General features: G+C 37.5%; 1 protein-coding gene across 2 annotated transcripts in view; it reads right to left on the minus strand.

The window, feature by feature from the left end:
• The window catches only part of cadps2 (Ca++-dependent secretion activator 2), a 145,933-nt gene that overhangs the window by 24,134 nt on the left and 99,940 nt on the right, over positions 1-21,859 (minus strand). The window contains exons 18-24 of one of the 2 annotated variants that reach the window (XM_035913406.2): positions 21,543-21,699; positions 18,863-19,004; positions 13,442-13,597; positions 11,547-11,694; positions 5,142-5,156; positions 2,801-2,872; positions 2,331-2,414 (exon numbers count right to left, since the gene is read on the minus strand). In XM_035913406.2, the coding sequence (XP_035769299.2) occupies positions 2,331-2,414; positions 2,801-2,872; positions 5,142-5,156; positions 11,547-11,694; positions 13,442-13,597; positions 18,863-19,004; positions 21,543-21,699 (774 nt within the window). Of the gene's footprint in view, positions 1-2,330; positions 2,415-2,800; positions 2,876-5,141; positions 5,157-11,546; positions 11,695-13,441; positions 13,598-18,862; positions 19,005-21,542; positions 21,700-21,859 lie in introns of both variants that reach the window. The other variant, XM_006782231.3, reaches the window with a different exon arrangement.

Raw genomic sequence — 21,859 nt, forward strand, 5'->3', positions numbered from 1 at the left:
GAGATATAAAATAACAAAAACCCTTACGCTGTGGGATTCTGGAAATCTACAATAGAAACTAAATATAATAATGGTATTAATGAAAAAGTGTACTAAAATTATATTTGGGAAAAGAAATCAGCCATAAATAAACTGACCCACTCACGACAATGAAGTGAAACAAAGGAAAACTAGACAGTGGAAAATGAATGCTTTGTGTATTTGTGACCAGGTGTGAAGTCCAAAAGGCTCCGCCCCCTGCCCTTTATCCCAAAAGAGGCACACATGTCAGGTTACCACTAGACAAAAGACCAGAAGGCCAAGGTAGGGGTTACATTATAATTTCACCAGAAGAAGGAGCTGAGAGGGAAGTAAGCTAGGAAACAGAGAGAATTATAGGATAGAGGGAGATACAGCAGCTTGAGATTGTTCTCCTGTTCTCTCCTTAAAACTATAAATATATAAAAATCTGGAATCAGTGACCTTTCATTTAAGTTTTTTTTCTTAATTAAATAGGATTTAAAAAAGAATTGTACCCCTTTATGTTTTCTTTTGATCTTTTCAATAATAATAATGTACTGAAGTGTGAAACGCACTGAACTAACAATTCTCCTCTATCAGTTCAATGCATTGCTTACAAAACTGACCATATATATGTACATATATCTATCTATCTATCTATCTATCTATCTATATATATATATATATTAGGGGTGCAATGATACACAAAATTCACGGTTCGGTTTGGTTCGATACTTTGGTGTCACGGTTCGATATTTTTTCGATACAAAAAGATGTTCATGCCTTTTTAATTTGTCATTTATTAAAATTATAAATATATATTTTAACTCAAAAGTACAGTTTTTAAGTTTAATGTTGCTGAAACAACAAAATGATAAAATAAATCTATCTGATCGAGAAATCACTCATCTTTGGAAAAGAGAGTTTATTACAGAGAAATAGCTCTTTCCAAAATAAAAGCTATACTATACGCTTCTTCTGGGCTATATTCTCAGCAGCATATTAAACATATCAGGTCCCCATAAGGAGAATCATGTGCTAACGGCTGTCTAAATGACTCGGGTAAAGTTTGTAGCATGCGTGCTTGTTGTTTTTGTCTGCCTCCACTTGTCTTTGCACTAGGATGATGTTGGAGTAAATGTGCAGTCATATTCGTTGTGTTCCCACTAGTGCTGTCAGCATTAATCTGAAATGACATTAATGCCACAACACGGCAAATCTCCGTTAACGAGCTACCGCAGATCTTCCCGTGCGTGGGGCTGGACGCCGTCAACACGTTAACGAGCTAACTGCACATGTTGCAAGGAGAGCTGTCTCACTAGCTTGCCCTGCGCTCAGTGAATCTGCGTTCGACTACTCCGCCTAGGCTGCACTGTAGAGCGCAGATCCACTGAGCGCTCAACACAGACAGCGCCGTCAGAAGGAAAGTTGATAAAATAAATTAAAAATTTTGTATTGTTCGATACATATGCGTACCGAACCGAAAGCACTGTATCGAACGGTTCAATATCGATACGAGTATCGTTGCACCCCTAAAATAAATATATATATATATATATATATATATATATATATATATATATATATATATATATATATATATATATATATATATATATATAGTGAATAAAGACAAACTAAATATTTAGAAAAGAGTACTTTTCAACAGTTTGTTCAGTCACATTCAATGTCTTTTGCATACCTGTCAAAAACCTTTAATTAGAAACTGACACAAGTTAAAAAAAAAGGAACATAATTTAATTTTTGTTTGATATGTATGAATTTCTTTACTTTTTACTGAATTGAGAAATTGTTTTTAAACTCTTAAGTCTTCTAAAATTTCAATGGATGTTAAAAAAGCTCATTAACAACTTGATAGCCAAATGCTGGTTTGTTATGTAATCTTTGTTTCTGGTATTGCAGACAGAATAAAGACCCTCCTTATCTTTCACATATGTTTGACACTGTGTGGAAAAAAAGTAACATGCAGATGCATTAGGCTCTATGCAAAGAGCAGCCACTTTGCATTTACAGGTTGCTTTTTTTTCCAGCCAAAACTTGAATGATCTCAATGTGGATGGAGACACAAATATGTGATGAATGGGCTGAACAATAAAACAGCAGGCAGACAGACTCACAGGGAGTTCCACATATTTCGCAGCAGCTTTCACCTACCAGGGGAGTAGAAAGGGGGGGAAAGAGGATGAAGAAAAAGAATGCTGAAGTTCAGCTGTAAAGATCTGGTTTCCAGCAAATAACAGGTTGCCTGGATAAGCAGTGAAATAACAGCACAGCACTCTGTTTCCAGGAACAAAAACATGGCTACTCACTGTGAAAGACAGGACTGAAGAGAAGAATGTCCCTTCATCATATCTTGAGAGCTTGGAGAGGACACCATTTAAAACAGCAGCAAACTACAGACAGGTGGGAGCACAAAAACACTTCTAAGATTAGGTTTCTAGCTGCTTTCTTCAGTATAGTGAGGAAAGTTATTATCTAATCTTGTTTCAGGATTCTTGGAATATTTTTAGAAGAACAAAAATTAGCTCCCCCTTTCTGTAAAATGAAACTCACATTTCTTTAACAAAAAAAAGCATGAAATTAATTAATCAAAGGAAAAAAGAAAAAGTGTCTAAATACCAAAGTCTGGAAAAACAAAACAAACAAACAAAAGCTAGGCTGGGTTTTCAAAGAGTATGATTTGACCCCTCTCCCTTCCATCTTATAAAAAAGGAATACTAAAATATTTTTGAAAAATATACGAAATAATAAAGCGTAAAAGAGTAAAGGTGAGGTTTACCTTTGACACGAGTGATGTAATAATGTCCTTTAATGCCTCGTCAATCAAAACATCAATTTTGGAGTGATACTGCTGCTGTAGGGATGAGGGTAGGGGGGGACAAAAAGTCACATTATTTATTTGTTATTTTCAGGAAACTGACCAGACACAGACGTAATACAGACTACCCCTCTGCTCTGATATACAACAGTATTGTCTGTGCTGCAAAATAAATAAAAACCTACAACAAATCCTCCCACATGCACCCCTTCCCAGGACAGCCTAGAAAACCTTCCCATCCGTGTAACGCTGCTGTGTTAAGCAGCTAATAGGGTGCATTATGTAGCTGAATAATATGCCCATCTGTGCTGGAAACGCGACGGAATCTGAAGGATACTTTTTGTGCATCTCCCTACAATTAGAGCAGCCTTGTATTCCTCTAAAGCAGTGCTCTAGCTGAGAGGACCAAAGTCTCACACAAGATTCAATTAATCCACTATTTCATGTCTTGTTTGCCACCCCCTAAAATAAAAAAAAATAATTATTTATATATATATATATATATATATATATATATATATATACACACACACACACAAACAAATATATATATATATATATTTTTTTTATGGCACCCTTTTCCCTTCAAGGAAGGAGAGAGAAAGAAAAAATGCAGGGGCTGAGCACTGAATGGTAGCAGCAGCAGGGGGGTTCATCTCTTAGCGACAATGCCCTTTCACTGGCCTTCTAAAGAACACCCAAATTAAAAATTTCAATCAACAAAGCATACAGATCGCTGACAAATTGCGGGTCCAGAGAGGTCATCGCCAATTTTTTCCCCTTCCAAAAGTCTTCAATATGGCAGCTCTCTTTCAGTGCTCTGAATCTTCCTAGCAAATCTTGAGAGCTTTTCTTTTTTCTTCTTCTTACCTCAATTAACACTACTGCTCCTTCCTTTTTCCTACAATGCCTGCCTTAAAAAAAAGCAGAGAGGAGGAGAAGAAATTGTTTGGTCTTTGCCATATGCGACACAAAACTGAAAAGAACAATTATATCTTTTAAAAACATTTATTTGCCTGTTGAGCTGTAACTACTGCTGCTACTTCAGCCTTGCGAATTGGCTGAGATCAGAATTAGGTCACATTTTTAATATGAGCCCCCCCTCTTCCCATCCCTCGCCATTTAAATGAGCTCAGCAACAGAACAACAGCACATTGATTAGCAATTTCATGGGCTTTGTAAAAGCAAAACTGTTAATCAACCAGAGAAGTCTTTATCAAGGGTGGACTTTTCACAGACTCTGTGTTGCCTTCCAGTCAAACCCCTCACAGTTTTTTCTAAAATGGCAGAATTTGGCACAGAGGGATTTAAGAACGTCCAAACACTTTTCTGGAGATCGGTAGACTCTAAAACTTAAACAGAAAATTGTTGGTTTGGGTTCAGTTCAGACTCACATGGGGCTCATTCACAACCCCTACAAGCAACTTAAAAGGGGCCAGTTCACCTCAAAGGTATCAGATCTGGGCAATCACATTTTCATTTGGTAGGTGGTTACCCTCAGGGATACACATTTTCCCCTAGTGGTATGCCAGGGCTAGCATTTAGCATACAGCTGAAGGATGGGTAGACATTCTTCTTCACACTGTTACAAGTTGGAGGTGTATTTTCCTTTTAGATGAAAGAAACTAGTTCTTACATGAAGCTGTTTACAACATTCCACCAGTTTTACCGACATACTTTAAAATGGTTTGAATTAATGACTGTAGAAAATATATATTTTCTACAGTCATTGGTTTGTATAGTTAGACCAGGCTTAATTTTGCTAATAGTCTAATGCAAAATACTGTTTAATTTAAAACCAAACCAAAACTTCTATCTTCAGGTTGGCACTCTTTATTAGTCATGCTGAAGGATCCTGACAAAATTTCACATTCACATAACACTCAACATGAAAATATTTTCTAGGAAAAAAGGCTAACGTTAATTCAGTTTTTATAATTAGCTGTTTTAGCCGAGTTTTATAAGTTAGCTAGAGTCAACTCAAACATCAGAAATATCAAATCTCCTGAGTATGAATATCACGTAATGGTAATGGTACTCTTTCCAGGTACTGCAAAGTTGCAGAACATATTTATTCACTGTGCTTCATATGCTTAGAGTTTGCAGATAGCAACATATCTATTAACTGACCATTAACCATCAACTGGACAAAATAAATGGCTCAACTTTACAGGGTTCAAAGGAAGCTAAAATAAACTTCTGTTCATTCTTCATAATTTTATTGATGTTAATTTAGATTTCCTAACAAGGAAATAGGAAGGGCTGGGGAAAGGAAGGTTAATGAGGAGGTGGAGGCACTTACCCACTGTCCGTCAATCTGGTGTTCAAACAATGATGAGAAGGAAACAAGGATATGAGGGATGGTGGAGAACATGAGACAGAAAAGAAAGAAAGGACAGTAAGCCAGGATTTTCTTATTTTTAGTTTTTAAATGCATCAATTAATGACTTGCAATATTCAACTCATTCAACACATGTCAAACAGATGATCCATATGACGACACTGAAACTGCTTGTGGCCTTTTCATAACATAATTAACATAACAGCCAGAAAAGTAGGTGTAAATGAACTCCAATCCCATCTTTTAATTCCCAAGTTGGAAATATGGCTTGAAAACTGTTTGCCACAGAGGGATTTTAAACCAAACACTCAAAATAATTAAGTAAATTAAGTTTTGTAAACTTTTTTTTTTTAAACAAACAGTCCTAACTTTAACAGTTTAAGTTCATCTAACATTTTCTTCCATTTGAATGAGTTCATCTTATTATTTTTGACCAACTTCAACTTGTTTGGAGGAAGAAATACTACTGTATGGAGAAGAGCCATAACGATCACCTTATCATAGTTTAATTAATTTTGAACTGACAGGTTTTGCTATATCATACCTTTGCTCTTTTTTCAGTGTAGGGTTTAAACAGAGCGTGCCCAACATGTTCTACCACAAAACTTGACAGCTGTGTGATTCAACTCATGACTTCATTCAGATCCATTTGTGGTTTGTTCTCTAAACAATAACAACCAAAATACAGTTGTACCTAAAATAATAGAGCTTTCAAACATCCTACACACCAAAAGTTGTTGGGTGAGGCTTAATGACATAAAGGTATTATGACAATTTGCAGAATAGTCTTTCTCTCGTTCATTCATAATGAGCCAGATCTGAGATGGTGCAACGCTGTCATCATTGAAAGTAACTTTGTGGAGGTTTCCCAAGAACTGCTGATGAACTTCTTCAGCAATCTCGGTCCTTTAAGATATAACTAATTTTCATTTCTATTCTATAGTTTACTTTGAAGCAATTGTTTCATCTTCAAAGTTCTGTTCTTCAAAGTTCTTCAAAGTTCAACAATATTGACACGTTTTATTATGACACTCAAAATATTTCAAGTAAGTAATTTTGAGAATTTGCAACAATCCTGAGCCACAACACTCAACATGACCATGGTATTCAATTTCCTTCAGTCATATTTGCAACCACTCAACGACACAAGTAAAACATGTAAAACCAGTAAGCTGTAGAAAGGTTTTAAAGAATTTCTTCCTCTTAAAAACTTCAGAGAATGTTCTATTTCTTCATCAAGGTTATTTAGTTATTTAGGCAGACTTCAAAATCCTGACAAAACTGAGTGAAACATCTGACGTCAAACTGACATTTGCTGTGTTTGGAAACCCAGGATTCAAGGACAATATATAATCAATTTGTCCCTCTCAAGGAACAGAAAATGGTCAGTTAACTTTTTTCACTGAGGTCTCCATTCAATAAATTAGAAGTCTAAGGCTAAATTAATAATAAAACTATTGGAGATGTAATTTTCAGTAGACAATAACATACATTTTGAGAAAATCAGAATTCAGAATTGATGTTCTTTGTTTCACCACGTTTGGTTCTCTATTACTGTGACGGTCTGTCTGCACTCACTGATCGACTAGCTCTTCTCTGTCTTTCCCACCTCTTATCTCTCTCTCTCCTCTGTCGTGTGTATTTGTGTATTCTGGTTTTGGTACAGAGGCAGAACTCTCCAGGGTATCTCGCCTTCTGTGTCCAGACACCTGGTTTAATCACGCACTCCTTGAACTCCTCTGCGAGCTTGAGAATGCTGTCGGGGGATTTTGTAGATGGTGAGGGTATGGTTGTTTCTCCACACATGACAAGGGTTGTTGTCAATGACCTCTATCCACCTTCTATGGTCCTCCTTGACCTCTTTGATGCCCGTCCCTTCAAGCTGGCTCTGGCAGTGTAGTCCAGAGAATTGTTCCTCAGCCTGAAGGCTGAGTTTCAAGTTTTGATCAGAGCCTATTCTTCACTTGTCATCCAAAGTTTTCAGTTAAGAAAAACCTGGATGGTTTTGGTCACTGTCATTGAGTGAAGGTCTCCAGGTCGTGCTGTTCAAAGATGGACCAGTTCATCAGATCAAAACAATCCTGTAGCTGAAAAGAGCATCATCTCACCATTTATTGACCCAGGTACTCAGAGGGGTTTGTTTCCTAGAGGGGGTGTAAGAAGTGTAAGGAGGAGAGAGAGAGAGGTAGTCAGATCGCCCCAGGTGGGGGAGGGGTGTCACTCTGTAGGGCTGCTTGATGTTATTGTACACATTGGACAGTGTCGTGTTGGTGGAATTTGGGGAGTACAGATTTCAAACGTGTATTGTTAGAGTGCTCACTTTGAGCAAATGGTAGCACTGGGGGGGATATAAACAATGGTAATTATGACTACCATTCGCTCACGAGGTAGATAAAAGGGCCTGCACTGAATGGACATGGCCTCTAAGTCTGGTGAGCAGTGACTGTCTATAATTCTAGTGCTACGGCACCAGTCCTGAAGGACATAAGCACAGAGCCCACTGCCCCATCCCTTACAAGATGGGGCAGTGGGCCCATCTTGTAAGGATGGGCCCACTGCCCTAGATTGTAGATTTATTTGGGACTTCGATAATGTTGCCTTGCCTCTAATAAATCTCACCTCAGACAAGGTCTCGTTTCAGTGGAAACCCACAGCTCAGGAATCTTTAGACAGCCTAAGCAATGTTTTGCTGCAGCTCTTTGACAGCCCGATCTGTCAAAACAATTCATCTCAGAGGAAGAAACCATCTTGCCTCTGTCCTGTGTTATCAGTTCTCAGATCAGCTGAAACACTCAGTTTATTTAAATCCAGGTTGAAGACTCACCTGTTCTCAGCTGCATTTGAATAAAACACCAAATCCACACTTAAGCTTAAATTTCAAAACTTATATTTTAACTACTGATTTTATATACTGTTCCTTCCTTTTTACTTTTTTTCCTTTCAATTTTAAATCATGCTTTTTATTTGTTTTTGTTTTTTAATGTCTCTGTAAAGCACTTTGAAACACCTTGTTGTTGAATTGTGCTATATAAATAAACTTGCCTTGCCTTGCCTAGTATGAAACAATATCTATCTTATAACCTCTGTTCTGGTGGTCACCTTTGGCAAAAGATGTTTGTGAGTATGTCCTTGTTTGATCGGTTTTTGCCCAGAATAAGCCATTGAGCTTGCCACCTGCTGGGCTGTTGAGACTCTTTCTTCCTATGCCTGGCTGCCCATTGTCCCATTATTGCTTTGGATTTCATCACTGGCCTTCCACCCTCATCGGGTAATTCACCATCCTTAACTGGTTTTCTAAAGCTGCTAATTTTCTTGCTTTGCCCAAGCTTTTATCCACCCTTGAAACAGCCCAGTTACTTACAGAGCACTTCTTCAGGTTACATGGGATCCTTTCTGAGATTGTCTCCAACTGTGGCCAATAGTGCACCTCATGTGTCAGGAAAGAATTCTGTTCAGCACTCGGAGGTTAGCAGGTTAGTCTAGCTGATCCACAGACAAATGATCAAACCATGCGTGCCAATCAGGAACTGTAGGCAGTTGTCCACTGCATCGCTTCATCCACCTGAAGTTCACAGCTTCAATGTACGGAATATGCCTATAATTCCTCAATTCCTCTACCACCAAACTTTCATCATTCAAAGCGTCAATCGGTTATCCACCTCATCTCTGCCTTGCAGTCAAAGTTGAACTCTGACCCCTCTGTGCAGCACCAACTTTGTCGCTGTTGCAGTTTGTTAACCCTCCTGAGAACAAATGAACAAATCAATTGTCTGACTGATCAACACTACATCCCTGCGCCATCCAACCAATCATGTCAGAAGGTTTGGTTGCAGTGGCTGTAGCTCAGGAGGTAGAGCAGGCCATCTACTGACAGAAAGGTTGGTGGTTTGATCCCTGGCTCCCCCAGTCGGCATGCCAAATATCCTTGGGTACGATACTAACCCCAAGTTGGTCTGAGTGCTTTAGTGAATGGGTAAATGTGGCATATTGTGTAATGTGTTCTAGGAGAGGAGAAAAGTGCTATATAATAATCAGTCCATTAACCATTTACTATGTGTCTGCAAAAAAATCCTGCTTCACACCAAGTCTAGGAAACTTTAAAGGACTTTGACATAGACACCCTGTCACTTTCCATTTGACACTGGCACGCAAGATGAAGGTACCCTCATGTGTCAGCTCACACCTTTCCTGGGACATTCAAAACTTTTCTAATCATTTTAAAAGTGTTACCAATAAATGCACTCTATTTAATCTCTTTGTGTGAGTCCAACCTGTCTCCCTTGATACTATACAAATACCTGATCAAATTTGTATGTTTCCACTCTGCATTTAATCATTAGTTATTCTTAATCTCTGACTTTGTTCCACAGGGTGTCTTTGTCTTGTCTTCCTCCCCTCATGCTTAACCGGTTGCAGCAGATGGCCGCCCCTCCCTGAGCCTGATACTGTCAGCAATTTCTTCCTATTAAAAGGCAGTTTTTCTTTTTCACACTCACCAAAGCACTTGCTCATAGGGGGTCATCTAATTGTTGTGGTTCTCGCTGTATTGTAGGGTTTTTACCTTATAATATTAATGCCCCCTGGGGCAACTGTTGTTGTGATTTGACACTATATAAATAAGACTGAACTGAACAGAAATGAATTGAACTTGGATAAAGGAACTCTAATTGCCAACAGGAGACCAAGGCTGTTCATTTTCATGTTTTCTAAATGGATTGTTGGTGTGGAACACAGACAGTATAAAAAATGGACGTACCTACTGTGACCCACTGGTTTGTTAAGTCCTGTTTTGAAGCCTCAAGAAGAGTCTTTATGCTGTTGCTATCTTGGTGTTTTGTGAGTGGGGTTTGACTCTGGTTGTTCAACTACAAGCTTATTGGTTAATGGCTTGCTAATCACAACTCATTTACCAATGAGCAAATTCTAGAAATTCCTCCTTTTCTAAATTTAAAATGATTCAAATTTACAGAAACAATAATGAAATGCCCCACATTCTTGCAAATTACTTGAACATGAAAACTTGAAAACATGAAATGAGTAGCAGTAACAGTCTGAGTAGATGTTATTTACAAAGCTGGTATACAAAGAATGCAGACAGGAATTTATTGTGTGTCTGCTGGAAAAAGAAATTACAGGAGATGTTTTTCAACAGCAGAGGGCTGGTGGAAGCTGAAGAATTGAGGAAGCTTAAGGTTAAGAGAACAGTGAGTCTAGCTTTCTGTCAAGATTGCCAACAGCCAAGGGTTTTGCTCTTCATGATGCCAAGGCCCCTGCCTCACACAGACTCCACAGTTATCCATTTAATAGCCTCTGACAGTTTCAAGTGAACATGAATACACCTGAACTTCCCTTTTGCTGGATGTTTGGTAGAAAATTTTAGTGGCTGATCTGACAATTTGACTCAACCTTTTCAGACTAAAGCCAGAAATAAAAGACTGCTAAGGTTTGTTAAAAGCTCACTCACTTTCACTCTGTGGGGAAAATTGATGGTGAGCTGTGAGATGGAAATGGAAAAAAAAAAAAAAGCCATCTAAAATAAGTGATTTAATCTGATATTCAAACCAGGACTAAATTTTCCACAGACATTTCTGATCACAATCAGTAAATTTCAGAGTGACTTCTGCAAGTGAGCAGAGACATGGTTAAACTGAGCATCTGAATTAACTCAATTAAATTATCCCACCTAGAACTGTTATATAGGAAACTATCCACCAAGACCAAAACGACTTTGTAGCAGACTGTAAATATGTTTATGTCTGAGGTAAAATTGGACATTATAACACATGAGTGGATTGGTGACTCACTTTTTTTTTTAGCTGACTTACTTGTGGCTATTAGAGGAACTTTACTGGCACGTTTACATTAGTTTTTAACGCTTGGTTTTGCCGTTAGCTATCAAACATGTTTCCAGTTGGCTAGTCAGCCACCGAAACTCACCAGCTAGCCCAACAAAGTCACTAATTTAACATCACATTACACAGGATAAGATAATAAAGCCAACACGCGTTCATTCTGAAACCATGACTTACTTTCAAAATAAAATCAGCATGGCTTGAATTGCAGCCACTACCAAAGTGATTTTTCTTTTAACTTTTAACAATCCCATCATTATAATATGTAAGAAAGCCTATTAAAGTGGCAGACTGTTGTTTATTTATTTATTGCTTTTGTTTTTAAAGAAAACCACAGGAGGACACAAAAAGAATTACATTAATAAAATGCAAAATATTCTTTTAGAGATTTTCTCATATTAACAATATATTCTTATATTATTAAGTGTAATGACAGTAATAACCCCTTTTGTCATTGGCTAATAACTTCAAATGTAAATTTGATCCAACAGAACTACAATTATAAATAGTTTACCTCCTGTTCGCTGTCCAGCACACAGAGTTTGGAGCATTGGTTTTTGGCATCAATCAGCACGTTGAACATGGTGCAAACTGACAGTGGTAGAAGGGAGTCTGTTGACTTACACACTTTCTGCATTTTGGCATCAAATGCAGATTTTGTTCTACAGGACAAAACAGAAAAAAAATGTTTAAACTGTGTTAGTCTTTTCCATTAAACAGTGACACATGTTTGTGGATGGTTACATTTAGGTAGTGTTTTTATAACTAAAACAATTTAGCCACTTTATGATCGACTGAAGTAAAGCACTTTTCAAAAGAAAAGCTTTTATATTATCAGGTAATAAATTATTTTGCTTATATACATTTAATGCTTTGTTCTATCTTTTTAAATAATCCGATGAACACAGAGAAGGTAGTACTTGAAAGTTAGGCCTCATTCACAATTCAATTCAATACAATTCAATTAAGTTCAATTTTATTTATACAGCGCCAAATCACAACAGTTGCCTCAAGGTGCTTTATATTGTAAAATAAAGACCCTACAATAATACAGAGAAAACCCCAACAATCATGACCCCCTATGAGCAAGCACTTGGCAACAGTGGAAAAGAAAAACTCCCTTTTAACAGGAAGAAATTAGATAGATATGATTCAAACCACATAAAAAGATCATTTATAACCTTCACTAACTTGGTTTCTGTATTCTGATGAGTTGTGAAACCTGACTGAAACTCTTCAAATAAGCCATTCCTCTTCAGATGTTCAGTAACCATGTTACAACTAATCTTTCAAAAAATTAAAAAAAAAAAGGCTGGTGATTGGCCTTTAATAAGACAGCTGGGTCAACTGATGGATTTTTTAGTAATGGTTTAATTATTGCCAGCTTGAAGATCTGTCGTACACAGCCCATTAAGAGATAATGTTTGATGATAAATACGACTGAGACATTTATTAATAGCAGTCAAACCACTATATACTGACAACATATGAAACATTTATTTTACATTTATGCAAGAGATGGCCCAGGGTAGAAGTGAAACTAGGATTGTGCAGTAGCCTCTCGCCATATTGCTCACTTGCTTAGAGCCCAGTGAGTTACAATAAATAAGTATTGAAAAAAATAAATATCACTGCCAACAGTCGAGTTATGTGCAGGGAAAAATACGACAAAATGACAGAAAAAACTAAATGTAAATCAAACTTATTTTTAAATTGCATGGTTCATGTCCCTTTAAAGATCATAAATTTCACTTTTGTGAAGTAGTTGAACGTTTTTGTAAAGTGATGGATGTAGCCATCATGAGCTTTCTTTTTTGAAGTTCCATCAAATTCCCCATCTTTTTCCACTGAGAATAACACATCTGTTTGTGACTTCATGTTGTCTGACAACCTAAATTCCTAAATTCCTAAATTAAATCTGATCTTTAATATCTGATATTATGTTTTCCATATACATTACATTACCAAAAGTATTCAGTCACCCATCTAAATCATTGAATTCAGGTGTGCCAATCACTTCCATGGTCACAGGTGTATAAAATTAAGCACCTAGGCATTCAGACTGTCTCTACAAAAAATTGTGAAAGAATGGGTCGCTTTCAGGAGCCATTCTTGTTGATGGTCAAGTACCTCACAAATGTACTTCTGGAAGAATGGTCAAAAATACCCGTAAACATACTGTTAAACCTTGTGGAAAGTCTTCCTAGAAGAGTTGAAGTTGTTATAACTGCAAAGGGTGGGCCAACGTCATATTAAACCTTATGAATTAGGATGTCACTCAAAATCATATGCATATGAAGGCAGATGAGTGAATATTCTGGTAATATAGCTTATGTCTAAGCAGGTCCTATCATGCATCATGTTTATCTATTTCCTATGAAATAATAAAAGGTGTTTGTGCAGTCTGACCTTTTGACGCAGGCCTCCATCATGTCACTGGCCATCAGTTTGAGTCTTTGCTCCAGATGCTTTGCAAACTCTGGTTCTGGCCAGTGAAGGTCCATCACAAACATTTGTAGAGTGTTCAGCTTCCAGAACAAATCCTCTGAGGTGGCTGAACCATTGCTGCGTGTAAGATTGAGGGGGGTTAATAACTGAAATGGACTCCAACGACAATGAATACAAGCTCTAGCAATCTTGTAAGTTTTCCACTGGCCCAACAGGTTCTTTTATAATTCACTTTTGTTTTAACAACTCTGTAGTACTGTATTTAGAAAAAGGTGTATGAAGTGCAGGAGACTATGAACAGAGCATGAAGTGGATATCTCAGTGATCTCAGTGTCTGAAAGCCAACTTAACAACGATTACTGGAATAAATTATTTTCAGCATAATGTACCAGATAAACAACTTTAATGAAATACATGTTTTAGATCCGCAAACTTAATTTCAGTGATCCACATTTCCTGTTGATGGTCATTCTTAACTTGACTGTATTTTTATTTTATCACTACTTTTAAAAAGAAATGTTATTGTACTCATAATGTACTAATAGTTATTTATATGCTGAAGAACAACACTTTATTTGTAAATGAGTAGAGAGTAAACTGTGCTTTCTAGACACTTTTAGGACTCGGTTTGTGTAGAGCCTGAATTATTATTTGACAGGAAACACATATACTGGCTAAATAGCGGTGACTGATTAAATATTTAAATCTAACCAAAAACCAAAGTCCAACTTTCTTGGATGGCCTGGTATAGTTAACTGCTTAAAAAGTTATTTTTATTTGTTAGGTAATTTCATAAGAATTACCTAAGCGTGCAGTTCCCCATTGCATCGTGTGTGAATGTCGACTGTGAGCCGGCCCAAAAATGTGCTACTGGAAGAATGCTCAAAATTTCCCATAAACACTCTCCTAAACCCTGTGGACGGCTTCCCCAGAAGAGTTTAAGCCATTATAACTGCAAAGGGTGGGCCGACATCATATTAAATCCTGTGGAATAATACTTTTGTTAATACAGTGGTCCCTCGCTATAACGTGGTTCACCTTTCACGTTCTCGCTGTTTCACTTATTTATTTTTTGAGCAATTTTGCATGCTTTTTTTTCTTACAGCACATTGTGTTCTGCATCCTGATTGGCTGTAGACTATTGTCAATCAATCTTGTGCCGTGTCTCCTGTACAGTACAGAATGCGTTCAGCTTGTCATATTTACATAAATCTTCTATCACTAGCAGTGTGACTCTGAAGTGCTACACTGTATGTTTGTAAGTTTTCTCCCCAACAAACACAACACTGTCGACGAAACGTTTTGCACCGTCAAAGGCACCTTTGCACCTTCAAACTATTATAGAATGAAACCAAAGGGTTTCATTCTATAATACTGGACTTCTTTTTCTACGAAGTTTTGAACTTTGAGAGTATTTAAACAGAAGAGAAAAGTGTGAAAATGTCCATGGCTGTCTGAGAAAAGTGTATAAAGTGTGTAGTGTGGGGTTTAATAGCTTTAAAACATCTATAATAATTGTAAAAAATAAAGTTGGCTACTTCGCAGATTTCACCTATCGCGGATTATTTTTAGAACGCAACTCCCACGATAAAGAGCTTAGCATCTCTGGGTATTCTGCATCTGTTGTGGTTCTTTAATAGGTTCTTCTAGTTTGTGTGTTGATCTGTTCAGTTTCAACACACTGCCAGGCTGAAACAGAGACAGGCGGACACTTCCCGACATTCTCCCCTGTGCACAGGTTGCACAGCAACACATGGTAAATGCTTACTGACATGGAAGTGTTCAGTGCCCAGCTAGAATGACTGGAGTGGGGAGGGTGGAGGATGGAGGAGCAGAGGGAACAAAGGTGATGGGGGTTAAAACGACCACCTCTCACAACCTCACTTTTCTCACTTCGCCTTTAAAAGACTGTTACCTTAACAAGTGGCACACAGGAATACATGCTTTGGGCCGAGTCCGTAGTGCAATTAAATGCTCAGTGGTTATCCCCCTCATGTCTAATTAGTGGTGCTCGTCTCTGACTGTGCTCTGCCATACTCCCTGGGGAACAGAACAATCCCACTCACCAGTCTGTGCTCATTAATGAAGTGCCAGCTTTTTAGTTTCTCTTTTTTTACGGATAGGGGAGGGCCAAGTAAAGTGAGCTACAGGAAAATTGTGGTCTATGTTGTGGGAAAGACTGGGGGAGTAAGAATGAGGAGCCTTTTTAAGAAACACACCCTCAACCAGTATTTTGAGACCCCCCCACCATGCAATATGTCCACCAATAATGTCAGCTCTAATGCAGACTCTACACACAGACACACACAAATACTTTGCAATAATTAAAGAAAACTAGACTAGACATGCAATTTCACAGATGAAGGTGAACCTACAGTACAACTACAGTCTTAATTCATCAGTTTCTAGTGCTCATGCTGAAGCTTAAACATCATCTTATGTGTAACAAAACAGTCAAACACATTCAGTCCATAATATACATAAAAGAAAGAGAAGGTAGTATCTGCAATTAAGGTGAACATTTGCCTCTTTTATTCAATTAAACCACTATTTCCAGGCCACATTTTAAGGGAAATTTGTTTATTTTAAAAAGAATCATTGTCAATAACGGATTTTTATCTGGAGGTAAATTAGATAAAATAATGGACAAATCATTCACTTCTATTTAGGGATTATAAGTTGCACTTCATTGTTTTTCTAAGCTTAGCAGCTGCATTACTGTTCAAATCATAAATGATGGACATAATCACCATGAGTTTTTCAGATAAAATCAATTACTTGTAGTCCCCCTCTTTTTAAGTCAGGCATGTAGTGCATATATAATGCAAGTCATGGCTTGATTTTTTTTTTTTTTTTTTTTTTTGCAGTGAATGGCCAAAGGTTATAGAGACAGCTACTTTAAAGATAGTCCTCATATTCTGCATGTTGAAAATTTTTTAAGTATATTTCTAATAAAATGCCAACTGCAGAACAAATATAATCCAAACTGTAAAATAAGGACAATTATGTTGATTTTCTGCATATTTTGCCACATAATCACTATTAAAACATTTTTGAGGTAAAGAAGAGCATACAGGTTTTCTCACATAATCTTTTTTCTTAATCTACATCACGTAGATTCATTCCTTGCAGGCTGCAGCAGAAAATTGAAGGTTTGTGTTGTTATTACACTGATACTTAAAACACTGAGGCATGCTCAGTGCAAAGCATAAAGACTCGACACACATGAGGGACCTTTAGCTATATCACTGTAATCTCTCTGAGGGACAGAGTTTTATCTGAAACCACAAACCTCACTCTCATGCTGAGCCCAGCTCATTCAGACAAGAAAGAAAAGTACATACTTCTAAAGTTCACTCTCTGAGACGAGGAGTAAATGGCAAAGTTTTTGTGTCTCTGAGGAGAAAGAACACCTGTGTGTCTTGTCACATGGCTACTCTCTGTTGGTCATTGGACAGAATGTAGGTTTGGGACGCTGCAGTTGCTCCACTTTTCTGGTCACAGTCTACAGTCAGCCTTCTATTGCTTTAGCATAATGATGTCAGGCTCCAACATGAGCATGTTACTATTAGCTTTTAGCTTGTTATCAAAATATTGCTAAAAACAAAAAAGAACTAGTTACTTCTTCAAAAAAGTACCTGAGTTACAATATTGTAAAAGTAAAAGTAAAAGTACCTGGAGACAGCAGTCGCCTTGTTGTTCTGACACACAACACAAAACTATCCACAACACTACACACTAACTACACAAGACAACACATTAACTACACACTCCAAATACGCTAAACGTCACAAATCTCTCACATCTCAAGACTCACTCTCTCTCTTTTTCTGCTGTCTTTCTCTCTTTCTCTTTTTGGGGGGGGGGGGCATAAGTTTGTTGAAAAATAGTAACGGACCGCATTTTCTTGTTAGTAACTGTAACGGCGTTGTAACGATAGGAATAGTAATTAGTTAGATTACTCGTTACTGAAAAAAGTAACGGCGTTATTCCCATCACTGCCCATCATGCATACGTGTTGCCATACAGCGGCCCCAACCAGGCAGTTTCAAAGAAGATTGGTATCTGCGGAAGCTTAAGGGGGAAGGCTGGCTACTTTACGCAGAAGAAGGCTGGCTAGATTGTCTGTTAATGATCTGCCAGGTCAGAGTAAGTGCAAGGTTCATCAACGGCAAAAAAAGAAAATGTCAAAAGGATATAATAGATGAAGAGAGAAAGAAGAAACACTGAGTGTAAAAGTAGGCGTCCTTTTCCGCAGCACAAATACAAAGGAAAAACTACCAGAATAGCAGCTACTTGTTTTGTCTGCAACATCTGATGAAATCAAAGAACAATAAAGAGGAGTCACTGCTCACTTCTATTCATGCCATTTTCTTTCACTACAGATGCTTTTTGTCAAAGAGGGCAGTGTGTCCTTGCTGTTTGTGTTCACTTCCATCCTAGCTTATTATTTAGTTTCGATGATGACACATCAACAATCATTATTGCTGATAGCAAACAAGTAAAATGGCAATACTTCTTCTTTCATAGGAAAACTGAAGAAAAAATATCATATAGAGCAAAAGCAGAACTCAGATAAAGATCATCCGTCCATGTTTTCATGGACGGATGAATGGGAGAGAAAAAAGGCTTCTGTTCAAGCTGTTTTCTTTGCCACAGTTCCTCCCAGGCAAATTTACATGTACTCACTCCTTTGCTTTTGCTTTAAATGCCATTCTAAAGCTTTTAAATTTGCTATGATTAAAGTGTAAACTGTTTAACAATAATTCAAAGAAGTAATCGCACTATAGAGGAACCATCTCATGTTTATACTCTTTATATATAATGGCTAATATAACATGAAATTCACAAACTAGGTATAGAGAAAGGAATTTGTAGATCACCGGACTTGAGAATCATGAATCCACAGAGAAATAACAGCCTAGAATTTAAATATGAAGTTGATGCTAAATATACATTTAGAAGTCCATGTCTCAAAAGTAAAATCCAAATTTCTGGTTGGAAAAAAAAACACTTTTAGTTTTAAACATTGTAAAAAAGTTGCCTATCAACAGGTTTTTGGATCTGCACAAATACTCCAACACCACTGTTTGCAGAAGGTCAGAGGTTCAAGAGAACATTTGCAAGACTGAATGCATGTCACCTTTAAAACACTGTAAAGAACAAAACACATTTGTAGCAAAGAAGCAAAATTTCATGAACACCTGACGAGGGCATGTTAATGTATTAGTGAAATATTAAAGATATTTGTTGTTTGTTTGATATTTTCACTTTTCATGTAAAAAGCTCAGTAGGAATATAAACCTTTGCACAATAAAGAAGGAACTCAAGGAGTGTTTTATGCTTATAAGCATAGTGACTGATTACTTGGGTGAGCCTTACTTGACAGGCTGCCAGGTTTCCTTCTGGAAGTTGCGGTGGATTGACTGAGCAATGGCCAACTCCATTAGATCAATGTATCGTACCACCAGTGGGATGTACAGGTCTTGGAGGTGTTTGTGGAACATCCCATTGCACAAGTGAGCTGTTTGGGGGGGGGGGGGGGGGGGGGGGGGAGATGAGAAAAATGTTATAACTATGTGGACTTTCTGTTCACATTAACAGTCATTACATGGATTGAGTACACAAAGTCTCATTTCAAACTTCAAAATAGTTTTTAGCTTTTTAGCAGGTTTCCGGTCCTCACGACTGAAAATGGGCTCTTCTGGATTAAAGTAAGGAATAAGACCAAACAGAAATGATTAAAGCTTATTCAATAGTCAAATACAAGTTTTCTGGGATAAAAACAAACAAATAAACATTAAAAAAAAATCCACAAAAACTTAAGCTAAGACTGAGTATTTATTTTGTTTATGGTTGAGATAATTACGTCTGATATCAGAAACGTGATGGATTTTACTTCTGATATTGTTCTCTCTCACACACAGTATGCTACTATTTTTCATTCTTGCCCTTTATTAACTTCGCTTAAATTTCAGTGTAAGCTTTAGCAACACCTAAATTACTACTTGTTTAAATGTGTAGAACCTATTACCCAACCATTGTAATATGACAAATCCATTCATGCATTGCTTTTCTGGTGTTACAGCAGCCACATCCAGTCTTCATATGGAGACTGGGAGAGTTGTTGGCATTGGGATATTTTAGCCAACAGTGTGGCTCCAACTTTACGTTAAGAGTTTTTGTTTTCTTATGTGACATTTCCTAATTGGACAAGCTGATACAGACCTTTTACCCAAATTAATATCTATCTGATAAATTCTAAAAGTTTAAATTAAAAAGCTTCACTAATTTAAAATTTATACTCTAGAAGGTCTACACGTCTTTTATCAAATGTCACTGTGTCCACAGGTGTTCCTATTATCACTCCATTATCCCCCATTCAAACTGTAATGGTGGGTTTTGGAAAGACAGATAAATCCCTGCAGACAGTCAACAGTCCACAGTGAGGAGAGACAAAGATAAGGTGTTGGTGAGAAGCAAGCAAGCTGGTCTCCCAGGACTTCATTAGTTTTAATTCCTCTCACTCTGCTCCATCATGATGAACACTAGCCTTTTTGCCCACTAGAGAGTAAAATCCACCTCCCTCACGAAAGCTTGTCACATATGACAATCAAGTGAGCATTTAAATAATCTGCAACCGAGAGATAATACACACGCTGAAGAAACCTGTGAGTATTGCAGAGGATTTGTTGTCCAAAAAAACAATGATGTGAATGATTAAAAACAACGACTGTACATATTATATTTTTGTGAAGCTTTGAGAAAGCGATTCATAAATAAACACTCTTGTCCATCAAATCTTTTTTTCCCCTTTTGTTTGTGAGCTGCAGCGTTTTCAGCGATTGGGATTAAAACTAATCAAACCAATCCCTTACCTCTCACTTCAAGCATAATTACCAGAAGGAAGACCTCATTTGTGCAAACAGTGAAAACTATGATTTCGCTCATACTCTGTTTCATCTTTTTCTATTGCCTCGTTACACTCCAAATGAAGTTGGCTAATGTTGTGACACTTGGAATAATTATGGTACAAACAGAAGATGGTAATTAGAAAGAATGCAAGATATGAGCCACAGAAAAGAGATTTGTGGTTTCTATGCATAATGAAACACTGAGTCTTTATTCTCAACACCGCCCTTGGGCTGTCTATCTGCCTGCCTGTCTGTTACTGTATTTGAGGTATTTTGGCATCCACCATGTTAAATATTGCATCTTGCCAAATCTCTGCTGGCTTGAAGACAAAGCCCCACAGCTGAGGGAGGGTTTGAAAGGAGAAACACAATGAGCCAATTAGATTTCTCTCCAGCAGTCAAATGAAATATTTACAGTGAAATAAAGTTTATCAAGGAAGAAAATTCAATATTTACAGTGAAGTGCAGTTCATTGAGGTAGAAAATGTTAACAAAATCTCAGGAATAAAAGTGCAACATTTATGTTTGGCATAATTCGAATTCTCCAGGTTCCCTTTTTAGGGAGTTTTCTTTTTCCATTGTTGGGACTTTGACATGAAACCTACATTCACAGAACTTGGGTATTAACAAACTGCCCATTAGCTGCAACTTATTCTTTAGGAATCTTGACAAAGCAAAAAAATTAGAAAGTATTATTAAACTGGATCTGTTCCTCTCATGTCTTGTTCCACTTGTTTGCTCTTAGATGCTGCTAGAGTAGCTTTGCACCAGTCACAGTGCAAAACAACCCTTATTTAACATGCAAAACTAAGTTTGTTGTGAAGAGGGAACTAAGTGCCAATATGAAAACAGCAAATGAAGTATAACAGAGAAGCATCATGCTTTGTTGGTTGCTTTAGATAAATTTACCAATGATTACTAGGTGCTGCTCACACATTCTATCTGCCACCACCACAACTTTTGGAACTTGTTGAAATGTGGACTGGTTCCCTTAGTGTACCAAGGCAGAACAGGTCTGGCAGCAGCACTGCTTGGTGGAAAACAGGCATTTGACATCATTTCCTGTAATGAGCTTTAGCAATAAGCTCAAAGCAGTCCTGAGCTTTAGAGAAGGCCTTAAAAATGTGTTCAGAAAAACCAAGACCTACGGTCTGTTCGTAGAAAATTGTTGAAGAGCTGAAATAGTGGGAAGCTATTCCAGGAATCGATCGACTGGACCTGAAGAGCTGCCTCCATGTCGGCTCTGTACAGAGACAGAAACTTCTCAGCATGTTCAGCCATCAACTCTGGCCAACATGAAAAAGCCTGGAACAGATGCAGATGAAACGAAATTATATCAGAAAAACAGATAATGCAATCACAGAGTGTTCTTTTGGTTTTAAAACATGGATTTCTGCTCATTTTAGATCAGTTCTTTGTGTGTCTCTACTCATTCCCAGTAGTACAATAGTGAACCCTGTGACTA

Source organism: Neolamprologus brichardi, chromosome 7 (assembly GCF_056152115.1).
Source record: "Neolamprologus brichardi isolate AB-2024 chromosome 7, ASM5615211v1, whole genome shotgun sequence".
NCBI lineage: Eukaryota > Metazoa > Chordata > Actinopteri > Cichliformes > Cichlidae > Neolamprologus > Neolamprologus brichardi.